This window comes from Hypanus sabinus, chromosome 10, assembly GCF_030144855.1.
Source record: "Hypanus sabinus isolate sHypSab1 chromosome 10, sHypSab1.hap1, whole genome shotgun sequence".
Taxonomy (NCBI): Eukaryota; Metazoa; Chordata; class Chondrichthyes; order Myliobatiformes; family Dasyatidae; genus Hypanus; species Hypanus sabinus.
The window spans coordinates 85,387,848-85,400,877 of NC_082715.1; the positions used below are offsets into that span (position 1 = coordinate 85,387,848).

General features: G+C 39.8%; 1 protein-coding gene across 1 annotated transcript in view; it reads right to left on the reverse strand.

Annotated features, from left to right (window-relative positions):
• The window catches only part of LOC132401336 (protein eyes shut homolog), a 1,222,700-nt gene that overhangs the window by 449,372 nt on the left and 760,298 nt on the right, over positions 1–13,030 (reverse strand). Inside the window, exon 21 of the mRNA XM_059983465.1 lies at positions 2,710–2,909. Coding sequence (XP_059839448.1) covers positions 2,710–2,909 — 200 coding nt within the window. The remainder of the gene's footprint in view (positions 1–2,709; positions 2,910–13,030) is intronic.

Consider the following 13,030-nt stretch of genomic DNA (forward strand, 5'->3'; position numbering starts at 1 on the left):
TCTATGCTTTTCACTGCCTCAGTAAAGCAGCCAGAATAGCCAGAATAATCAAAGACACCAACCACATTAAATATTCTCTCTACTGCCTTCTTCTATTGGGCAGAAGATAGAAAAGGCTGTAAGTCTGTACTACTAGACTCAAGGATTACTTCTTCCCCACCAAGATAAGATGGATCCTTGACCTCAAAATCTACCATATTAGAATCTTCAATATTTATCTGTACTGAACTTTCTCTGCAGCTTTTACATCTTATCCTGCGTTGCTATTTACCTTCCTCTTCCTCAATGCACTGTATAATGGATTGATCTGCTTGAACAATATGCAAGGCTGCCTCTCAGTACATGTGATAACAAAGAACCATTTCCAGTTCTTTAATGTACCAAGCAATTCAGCCATGAAGTCAGCTCAGATCAGCCCCATGCCAAGCAGACTAATCGTCTAACTCAGAATGGTCATCTGACCTGCCCTCCATCCTGGACAGAAAGAAGCTGGGTGAGATCTTGGCCTTTGTACTTTAGTCCAGAACAAAGCAAAAGGGGACAGTTGTGACTAGAGCAGTGGTTCTCAGTGTGGGCCATGTCAGATTTTGTTGGCGTCACAAGTAAAAACCAAGAAACTGAGGGCCACAGGACTTTCTGAATGGGCCATGATAAATTTATTGTTTTAATGAAATATTACTAAAATATATACATAGAAAAGAAATGAATATATGCAATATAATTGGAACTGAATGAAATAGATGGGAAAACATGCTAGATGATGCAAATGAGGCCGTCAAATTGCTTAGCCTGTGTGAGTGGTGGTGGGGGGATGTGTGGCACATCAATCTTTATTTCTGCTCCTCCTTGACTGCACAAATTACCATTCGCATCCTGCAGGATGGCCTGCTGAGCCTTGCTCCGCATCCTCTGCCAAATTTCAAAGTTCACTTTGGGTGGGGCTGACTGCAGCAAGGTCAGTCAGCTTGCAAAGCATGACATGAACATTGCAGTTACTGCAGAGGGGTCATGTGCCAGGAACAGCAAACCCTGCAGTATGCTAGTGCATCACTATCTACACTGTAACTTCTATACTTATCACATGGAAAAAAATTGAGAGGACAATAATGGCTGTCAACTTCATCAAATCAAATGTACTTCAAGGGCATCTTTTTCAGCAATTTTGTGTGGAAAACTAAAAGGATTTTTAATGGCACCTAATGCATACAGAGGCCTAATGTTTATCAAAAAGTAATTGTATTCATTGCTTTGGTGCACTTTGGGATGGTATTGTAGCATTTCTAACTAATATGCAGCTTTGAGAAAAAATTGCAGCTGCTAAATCTGACATATTTTCTGCTAAGACCCACACTTCTATAAGACATTGGTGATGCCAAATTTGGAGTATTGTGAGCAGTTTTGGTCACCTAATTACGGGAAGGATATTAATAAGCTTGAAGAGTGCAGAGAAGGTTTACAAGGATGTTGTCAGGACTTGAGAAACTAAGTTACAGAGAAAGGTTGAATAGGTTAGGACTTTATTCCCTGGAGCATAGAAGAATGAGGGGAGACTTGACAGAGGTATATAAAATTATGATGCGTATAGATAGAGTGAATGCAAGCCGGCTTTTTCCACTGAGGCTAGGGGAGAAAAAAACCAGTGGATATGGGTTAAGGGGGAAAAGTTTAGAGAACATTCAGGGGGGCTTCTTCACACATAGTGGGAGTGTGGAATAAGCTGCCAGGCTAAGTGGTAAATGCGGGCTCACTTTTAGCATTTAAGAAAAACTTGGACAGGTACATGGATGAGAGGGGTATGGAGGGATATGGTCCAGGTGAAGGTCACTGGGACTAGGCAGAAAAATGGTTTGGTACAGCCAAGAAGGGCCGAAGGGCCTGTTTTTCTATGGTTCTATGATAGATTTGAAATACTGAATTTCTTAAACAAACAGAAGGTTTAAAAAAACTGCAACTGAAAATCATGTAAAGAGTCTTTCCTTGGAAGACTCAAATTTTTCAACAGCAATATTGGGCGTCGCAAGTTTATGTAATTTCCTTCACTGGAAATGGAATTGCAAGATAATGATCTGATTGTTTATCTTGATCATTTGAAACAACTGCTCACCGATACGGAATTTCAGTTCAGAGGCCTGCTGGAGATACATATTCCAGATTGGGTGGTGGATCAATTTGGGGTGATTGGGAATAATGTTGACACCACAGTGTATGAATATCTTACAGAGTGACATCACAGCTCAAGCAAAATTCAATCTCAGCAAGCAAAATTTCTGGATATCTCATGATATTCAAAGTAAGCTCCACAGCTCTGGGAGAAAGTAAAGTTGTTTTCAGTTGGATTTTCCACCTTTTATCTAGTTGATTGTGGTTTTAATCAAGTTCTTCACCTGCTATTAAAAGCTCATAGCCACATCCCACCACATACCTATGAACTTGGGACAATATATTATGGCAAACCACATGTTTATGAGATATGGGAAGAAACCCATGCAGTCACAGGGACAACATACAAGCTCTGTACAGATACTATTGAAGGGCAAGTTTGAATTACGTTACTGGTGCTTTGAGGTAGCATCTGTATCAGATGCTGGCCTTTTTCCAATTTTCCCCTTCACCACTGTCCATTAACCCTTCAAATTAAAGCAATCATTGGCTTCAAACAAAATTAAGAAAAAAGATTAACAAATATGACTGGAGCACAATTTCACTAACCAACAGCTGAAGTTCATGCCTGGTCCATCCTTGCATATTCCTCCATTGAGGCAGCGGGTAAGGTTCAGCATGTTGCCTTTACAAACGTCAAGGTCAGTTTGGCAGTTCTCACCACTGTATCCGTCCAGGCATGTGCAGCTATAGGCATCAACTAGATCCTGACATGTTCCACCATTCAAGCAAGGGTCAGAGCTGCACTCCTGCAAGAAACACAACATTAATTAGACAACAACCGATCGCATATTGCTTTCATGTAGTAGGTTTGATCCAAATGTTACTTCCCAATAAGAGAAATAACTTTCTGCTGTATGCAGTTAAACAGTTTTAAAGCTAATAAATCCCAAAGTCTGAATGATCTATACCCACAAAGGCAGTGGCTATGGGGATGGTGAATGCTTGAGGTATCATCATCTGAATTGTAAAGTTTCCAGAATGGTTCCTGCTGTTGTAGAATGGCTGTTACAGGGGAAAGAATCATGAGGGCCAATGATTAGTAAATAGAGATGTGGACTGCACTAATATGGTAACAGAGAACCACAGACAAAGCCTATTAGAAGAGACGTGGAATGCAACAGCAATGATACCTAAGTTTCAAGAACTCCACTAATTTATGTTATAGCATGCACCCATTGTTGAAATAGAAAATTGGATTTGCTGCTAGACCTGTGGATAATCATTTTATTCTGTATACTTGCATGCAACTTAATTAAGTCTTCCTGTAGCCACTATTCTGTTATCAAAATGTCGTTTTACTGATAATCTTGTCAACTGAGAATGTAAAAGCTGTATTAAATTCATGCTGAGGTAGATCAGATTTGACTGGTCTCCTGATGCGCACAGATTTTTAATAAATTGCCCGTTATTTCAAACACCAGCTCCATGTGATCTTTCAGTTTGTTTCTTCTGAGGCAAACAAACGTGATTCCACCATTTAAGAAAGAAGAGACAGAACAGACAACCACAGTCCTGTTAACCTAACATTGGCAGTTTGAAAAAATTTGTAATCTTTAATAAAGGATGTAACGTCAAGACACTTTGAAAACGCAAAAATAATTGAACAGAGTCAACATAACTTTACAGAAGGGAAATAATGTCTCTTTAATGGACTGGAGTTCTTTGAATGTCTAACACAAGAGTAGATGAGAAAATGTGATGTACTTTGATCTCAGAGGCATTTCAGTAAGATCCCACACAGGAGATTGGAGAAGGAGAAGGAAGCAAGCTGAATGAGTGTAACAGACTAGTGTAGATGGAGAACTTGTTGGCTGATAAAAAAGATAGAGTAGGAATAAATGGAACCAATTATACACAGTCTCTGTCAATGATCTCGGTAAGGGAACTAAACGCCACATTACCAAATTTGCTGTTGATGAAAAACTAAATAGGAATGAGAACAGTAATGAGGATGAAAAAATACTTTAAGCTGAGTGGATAGGCAAAAACTATGGCAGATGGATATCAACATGGACATGTTGACTCAGTTCTGGTGGAAGGCAATTGACCTGAAAAATTACTTTGTATTCTCCTTCCACAGATGCTGCCTAAAGTGATGAGTGTTGCCAGCATTTGCTGTTTTCCAGAAACAAAAACTCTGTTAATCTCTGCCCCCGTGTTTTCTTCCCATTCGTGCCCAATATCCAGCATTTATCTGTTGAGAAAAACAAATGTACCAAGTGCCAAGATGAAACCAAATGCAATCTTCCAGTCGTAAGCAGCATGGAAAGCATTGTCAAGCACCATACAGTATTGTGCAAAAGTACATATATGTAGCTAGGGTGCCTAATACATGCACATAGTATCATTGTAATTTTATGCATTGCATTGTCCTGCTGCTTCTGCTGCTACAAAAAATCAAATTTCATGACATATGTGAGTGACAATAACCCTGATTCTGAGATGGGTCTCGATTTTGAGAGTGGGAAAGAGACAGGAAGAAGCAAATCATGGTTGGGAAAAAGGGGAAGGTAGAGGGAAATTATGGTTGAAGAAAGGGATAGGGGAGGAAGCAGGAAGCACCAGAGAGACATTCTGTAATGATCAATAAGCCAATTGCCTGGAATCAAATGACCTTGCCTGGTGTCTCAGGGTTGGGTGCATCTGAACTGGGGCCAACCCGTCCCCCACCCTGGCACTCCTTCTCTGCCACCTGTCCGATGCCCCTTCTGCGGTACTCCAGCCTTGCCATTCCCAACATCCTTTGCTCTTGTCAGATTTATAAACTTGCTGCCCACTTCACGTTGACAAATGCAGTACTGTTTCAAAAGTCTTACACACTCTCGCTATATATACGTATGTGTGTACCTAAGACCCAAAACTTCTGCACAGTTCTGTATTTCACATGGAGTCACTGTCACTGAATTAAAACCAATGAACTCAATCTAATATTTTGTCAAGCTGACATGATTCGGTATAGACCACCTTTGATGGTGATCTTGCAGTGATTTAATACCCTCTGTGCTTGTTTACCACAAAGCACAATTCATGGGAAGGATCATCAGTTTAAATCTGTGTAATGCAAACCCAATGGAATTGTTACCAGTATCCTGGCTCAAACTCATTCCTTAGTCTAAACAGATTACCTGGTCACTATTGTAAAACTTGGTGTTCAACCTTCCAAAGTTCCAAAATTGGCTGTCACCTCAAAAAATCCTAATTGCCAGTTAAGTCCATTGTGACATGAATCATACTCAGATACTTTGCCCCGTCAAGTCCATGTAAGCCATTAATTACTCACTTCCATTTATCCACTAATCTGTTTTCCCTACATTCCCATCTTCTCAACTTTGATTCTACCACTTGCCATCATTGTGGATATGGGAGGCAGCTGACAGATTCAAGATACAAGGTTGTTTAATGGCATTTTCTGTACTCAATGTAAAGGAGAACAAAATATTGTTACTCCAGATCTGATGTTGCACAAACATAATAAAAATATAATAAATATAAATACATAATATAGCTTATATACAGTATGTAGATTGATTGTATGTCCACACAATGATGCTAAGATGTACATGAAGTGACTGATGGGAAATAATAAAGTAGAAATGGAGTTAGTTGGTGGAGGGGTTGATCAGCCTTACTGCTTGTGGAAAGTAACTGTTTTTCAGTCTGGTGGTCCTTATGTGGGTGCTACATAGTATCCTTCCTGATGGGACTGGGACAGTCATTCTATGAGCAGGGTGGGTGGGATCATTCATGATGTTACTGGCCCTTTTCCAGCACCTTTCTATATATACTGTATGTCCTTGATGGTGGGTAATCTGGTGCAGTGATGCATTGGGCATTTTTGAATATCCATTGAGGAGCCTTCCTGTCCACTGCAGGGCAGTTTCCATACCAAGCAGTGATGTGCTCTACTTTGGTTCTGTAGAATGGATGTGCAGTCCAGCTCCCTTCAGTCTCCTCAGGAATTAGAGATGATGGTGAGCTTTCTTGACTGTCTAGGATGTGGTATAGGACCATGAGAGGTTGTATGTGATAAGCACTTCCAAGAGTTTAAAACTGTTTGTAATTTTCCACTGCCTTGCCACTGATATAAAGGGTGGGGTGGGGGGGGGTGAGAGTGGTGGAAGTTCTCCTGAAGTCAATAATCATCTCCTTTACCTTGTTGACATTAGGGTAGAGGTTACTTGCCTGGTATCAGGCCCTGCGCTCTTCCACCTGTTCTCTGTAGGCTGTCTCACCTTTGCCGGTGATGAGCTCCACCATTGTCGTGTCACTGGCAAACATGATGATGTGGTTGCCCTGATATTTGGCCATGCAGTCATGTGCGAGCAAAGTGTACCACAATATTTTCAGCAACAGCTCGGGGGTGAGGATAATGGGGAGGGAGCAGTGCTTATATATCCTGACTCTCTGAGGGTGGTGTTAGATGGTGATGTATGAGGGATATTAAGATACTCTTGGATAGGCACATGGATGGAACAAAAATGGAGGATTATAAGATATGTAGGCGGGAAAGGGTAGATTGATCATGGAGAAGGATAAAAAGTCAAACAACATCTTGGGCTAAAGGACCCTCCTTCCCTGTGTTCTATGTTGTCCTGTGGAAAACCCAATCAGTCACTGTGAGGACATATAAACTCCACACATCAAGATCAGGACTGAACGTGGATTGCTGGAGCCATACAGGCTGAGTCACTGTGTCACCTCAGCTGGATATTCTCTGGTCATAAAACAAATAGTATGAAAAAAAATATTTTATTTGATTTCTTTTCACCATGGATAAGGAGCCTAATAACAAATCCAGTCAGCTCTAAGACATAGGAGCGGAATTAGGCTATTTGTCCCATCATGTCTGCTCCGCCATTCCGCCATGGCTGATTTGTTATCCATGTCAAACTCATACTCCTGCTTTCTCTTTGTAACCTTTGACATCCTGACTAATCAAGAACCTATCAAGCCCCACTTTAAATATACCCAATGAAGCAGCCACTTTTCTTTCAATGGCAGGGTGTAGCTCAAGTTTTTACAATATTTGTGAAACCTTTTCATAGGACAATGAATAAATTATTTTGATCTTATATTTTGTACTGGCTACCACCGCCCTCCTGAACTCAACAATTTCAGTAGAAGGTGGTCCATCTAGTTTGCCTGATGTCATAGATGTTATAGGTTCTGTCTGAACTTCTAAGTGTTTCCAACATTTTCTTATTTATGAATATCCTTACAATATACATACCAAGGGGCCATTTCAGTCTATTAAGTCTAAGCCAATTTACAGAGCAATCGCATTCTCTGCATTAATTTTCCTCGTAACTTATTTCCCTCCTGCACCGGATTCTAACATTCACTTAAACTCTTTTCTATTTAAATTTCAGATTTTCAGTACCTGAAGATTTTTAAAAATTTTCATAACCTGCCTATTTCAATTTCAGTCTGTCAGTTTGTGATATGTGCTTGAGAAAACAAGATTTCTTGTTTACAAATCTCCTAATAGTTCCAGTTCAAGTTATGCACATGCATATTAGCATTACAAATGTATGCATATTGCATTTTGGACTTATTCTTTCTGCAAATATATTGCCTTGCTTTTATATGCATATTTTTTGCTACATCTACCCATGCTTGAATGTTGTCCAGATCTTGCATCTTCTGGATATAATCTGTTCATGAGCTAAGAGCATCTGAATAAAAGTTGACACCATCCAGTTATCCATGAACATCCCTGTTTCAGGTGCTATGATAGTGGAAGGATGATTAATGAAGCCTTGTACATTACTCAATGGAACCAAAGCTATGATGTTTAGCCTCCAATAACCACAGCCATTTGTCAGTGCGTTGGGTATGACTCCAACAAGTGTTGAATTTTCCCCAAATATAAATGAAAAATGCTAGAAACTCAGTAGTCAGGGAACAATTGTGGGAAAGTAAAGAGTTAATGTTGCAGGTTGAATAATTTCCTTCTTGTGTCTGATTTCTAGCAGCTGTGCTATCCCACTTTTGTGTAAAATAAATGCATTAGGTGTCAAAATGAATGAATTGCAAACTTGTTGTGTCAAATGATAGAGAACAGTTTTCGAACTAAAAAGGTAACAGTTTCTCTTTCCTTAGATGCTGCCTTACTTGATATTTTCAGCAGTTTCTATTTCACTTCAGATTTCCATCATCTGCAGCTTTTGATTTTCATTTCCAATCTTTCCAAATCAAATTGAATTTAATTTTTTGTAAGCTTTTGATAACTTTCACTTTCTTCTGCAGCAAGGAGTCAGAAAGTTGTTGTACAGGTATTCAGGTACATTAAACCTTTTTGTTTCAAAGTAGGGAAAGCAGAAATAGATTTTCCATGGGGAATTTTGTATGGTCCCTGTAACTTTTCTTTATATAGTATGTTATGACTCCGTGCCAGGAGAATTATTACAATATGTGGTACAATCTAATTGAATTATGTAACTTATCCAAAATATAAAATTCGCTAATTTGGTGACCGTCAAATGTTTTATCCCAAAAGATATATAATAACGGCTTCTGAAAGGTCAATATTTAAAGAAAAAATAATTTTAATGATAATGAACTCATCATTTTTAATTGGCTCCTTGTTGTACATTCCCCTGAGTTTCAGATATTTATAATAGAACACAGTTCATGGAGACAAAAAGCATCTTTACCCAAAAGAGATTATCAATGTTCCAACTGAAAAATACGACACATTCCACTATACAGTATATTTTGAAGTTTCAACGTAGCTTTGACTGGAAATTAAACTGAAAATCAAAAGGAAAATGTTAGAAAGGTCTGATTGATAGATCACAATGAAGAGGGAAGAGGCAGGCACAGAGACAGAAAAGGAAAGTGAGAGAGAAAGATTACAGATGTTGGCCAGTGAGGCCGACAGACCAGAGAATCACTAAGTGAAATAAAGAAGGAAAGAGAAGGCTGATGGAAAGAACGAACAATGAGGGAGAGAGGCAGAATCAGAGATAACTGTAGACATTGAAAGAGACAGGTAAAGAAAGAAAGGTGCGGGAAAAAGATAAAGAGTGAAAGAGAAAGAAAGTAAGAAGTGTGTGACTTAACCCGGCAATGATGGCCCATCAAATCTGTCCCTTCACTTTATTACAGCTGTATTAATGTCCTTGTGGAGTGTTATTTATGAGTGGGTAGCTTCAGTTGGTGTCAATGAGCATTAGGGAAGATAACTGTGTTCAAAGCAAGGCACTCATTGGTTCCATCTGCTGGGAACCTTTGAAAGAATTCACAATGGAACATTGCAGTGTGCAAACACTACAATTTTTGTAAATGTTTCTGGATAACTAGGTGAACAATACGTTGGGAAAGATAGAGATCCTAGCTGCTCAGGGTTTGGGAAGTAACTCAGACATATTGTAACATACCAACGGGAGAACATCACCATAGTATTAACAGCAAAAGTACTGTATCTAGAATATTAGTGCAGTGTTAAAAATATTATCCTGTTTGTACATTCAAGGTTAGCAACAATATCAATAAATCCCACACAAAATCTGGAGGAACTCAGCAGGCCAGGCAGCATCTATGGAAAAGTGATACAGTTGACATTTCAGGCAGAGACCCTTCTGCAGAACTGGAGACAGAGATGAGGAGTCAGAGTTAGAAGGTAGAGAAAGGAGAGGAAGAAAAACAAGGTGATAGATGAAACTGGGAGGGGTAAAGTAAAGAGCAGGGAAGTTGATAGATGAGAAAGATATAGGGCTGGAGAAGGGGAAATCTAATAGGAGAGGACAGAAGGCAGAAGGCATTTGGAAAAAAGAAAAGCGGGGGGTGGGGGAATCACCAGAGAGCACCGGCAAGGAGATAAGATGAGAGAGGGAAAAGGGGATGGGGAATGGTGAGAGGGAGGAGGATGGCCACTACCAGAAATTCAAGAAATTGATGTTGATACCATCAGGTTGGAGCTATCACCTGCACAATGTCTTGTGTTTATGGAACAGTCAAGGTACCATTCTACATCTATGGCTGATTTCAGAGACCCACCTCCGTGGAGTCATTGAGTGCTACAAAACAGGAGCAGGCCCTTCAGCCTATTTTGTTTGTGCCAACCCCTGGTCTTCTGCCTAGTATCATCAACCTGCACCAGGATCATACATAACCCTCTCATTTATGTACCTATCCAAACTTCTCTTAAAAATTACAATTGAACTCACATCTACCACTTACAATGGCAGCTTATTCCACACTCACACAATCAATATAGTTATTACTAACCAAAAGAAACTACAAGCTAGTAGGTAATGATACTTTGGATTACTGTCGAATAGCTTGTGTGTGCCTTGCTTTCTTGGTTGCATGCTTATCTTGTCTTGTTATGCCAAGTGGTTCTGATTGCAAGCTGTACAAAGCAAAGCCCTGCTCTCTAGGAACTTACTTGCCTGGGTTCTCTGCACACTGTTTGTAAACTACCCAAGCCTGCACATTATCCTAGCCTTGCCTTGTCATGACATCAACAAGACACAGGTGCTCCACAAAACCAAATGCGAATCTATGTTTGGCTTCTCCGTCGTAGAGGAGATCAACATACAAACACTGAATACAATACAGCAGACAGGAAGACGTGCAAGTGAATTGTTGCCTCATCTGGAAAAGGCTACCTACGTCCCAACACAGCAGTAAGGAGAGGTGAAAATACAGGCATTTCACCTTATGAGCTTGCACAGGCAGGGATTGTTCACTTTAATATGTTGAAAGGAGAAAGAACGTAGTACAAATAGCAACAGAAAGACTATAAGAAACTAACAGCAGTGTGGGCAGAATCTGTGGAAACACCTCAAAGTTCAAAGTGAAGATACTTATATGTCACCATATACTACCTTGAGATTCTTTATCTTGCAGGCATTCACAGTAGGACAAAAATACAATAGGATCAGCAGAAAACTACACACAAAGACTGATAATCAACCAACTTGCAAACACAGAACTACTACTACTATTAATATGCATGAAACTGAGAAGGATGGTCTGTTGAAAATGGTGATTATTGGTATGAAAGATAAGGACCAGGGAGCTCTGATCTTGTATTGTCCAGAAGGAGAGGGGTTGAGAAGTGCAGGAAATCAAAGCAAGGGCTCTGTCCACTCAGACAGAGGGGAAACAATGGTTCAGGAAGAAGGAAGAGACTTCAGGGGCACCTGTGTAGAATTTCACATCGTTGACACAAATGTGATGGTGAGGAATTAGGAGAATGGAGTAGAGTTTATCATTTGCCATTTACTAATAAAAGTTTGGAACCTTTTCAGCCCAGCATCATTCATAGATATCTTACTTCCTGCAAAAAACACACTTAACACAGTTCACTTTAAAAGCAAAAACTGCATACTGGACACTTACAGTTACAGAAAATACTTTAGACACTCCCTAGGTCAGGCAGTATCTGTAGAAGGAGAAGCAGATAATGTTACACGTCAAGTAGGGATTTTTGAGAATGATCCCCAAAATGAAAGGGTTCAACATATGAGGAGCATTTGATGGGTCTGGGCCTGTACTCACTGGAGTTTAGAAGAATGAGAAGGGATAACTGCCTGCCATGCAAACCCTCATAGTGCACTTGTAATACACCCTATGCTCAATATGTTGATATTGAACATAATGTACATTCTCAATTCATGAGCAAGCCTTCATCCAAATGAGCATCTGTAACATTGATAAAAATGATTTTATGGCCTGGAAGCCTGGCAGAGGGTGAGGTGCAATGAGGGGACTAGGGAAGAGATGGTGAGGGAAAGGGAGATGAGCATTGAGCAGGGGTTGCCGTCTTTTTATGCCATTGGCCCCCACTTTTATCTGTGGGGTTCATGGACCTCAGGCTGGGAACTCCTGGCCTAGAGTGATAGATCATGGATATTGACAGATGGAGGGAGAGAAACAGGCACAGATAAAGGGTGGGAGATACAGAGATAAACATGTAATAGAGAAACTCAGAGAAAAAGTGGATTTTGAGACAGGAACTGTAATGATAGAAAGCATTGTTTCCTTAAGTTATGTTAAATAATATTTATATATAAATAATGTATAGCTGTCAGCTTTGTATTTGTGACTGATATCAGTTAAGAACAATGTTTTCATTTTTAACTTTCAGCTTTGTAGTTAAACATTTGATGGCTGACTTTGTGTTGCAGATTTATGTTTCACTGAAGCCTGAAGGACTGATCGTATTTCAACCATCTGTATTTCATTGTGGCAGTAGCTGACAATGATAAGAATTGTTGTATTAAATATATAGAATGCAGTATATGGGCTCGCTATTAAAGTTGCATTCAACCATTTCACTTTTTAAAAGAATCATGCGTGGAGACTGGGGCATTATAAAATATGAGTCTCATCCATCTTAAGGAATTTCATACTGATAACTGAATAGGTTTGAATTTTCATAATCACTAAAAAGCTAAGTCAATTCCCAAGTATTCACTGACCATATCTTTCCCAGATGCTTTCACTGCAGGATAGGGTGGCAGTTTTGTTTCAGCAAATTAAAGCATACATTTTCAGATAGGGGGTTAGTGAGCACAAGAATGTACAATTCTGCTTTGCTGAAAATAGTGGCGTTACAGTGAATTCTGGGCTGATGTGTCTAACCAGTCCCCAGAATGAAGCAGTCCAGTTGCACTTGTTTGCTCATGGCTTCAAAGTAAGCTAGTCATGAAGAAGAATTGAAGATTCCCTGACCTCTGCTTTAGTGGACTATAACAAAAGCTGAGATGCTGGCACACTGGGATGCCCTTCCCTGGACAGGATTGTGCAGCCAGAGTCAATTAGGCAAAACAGATACAGTCTGAAAAAGCCATCAGATCACTTCTGACCTTGAACCACATGGTGACCTTAATGTTTCCAGAAATTCAGCCCTGTA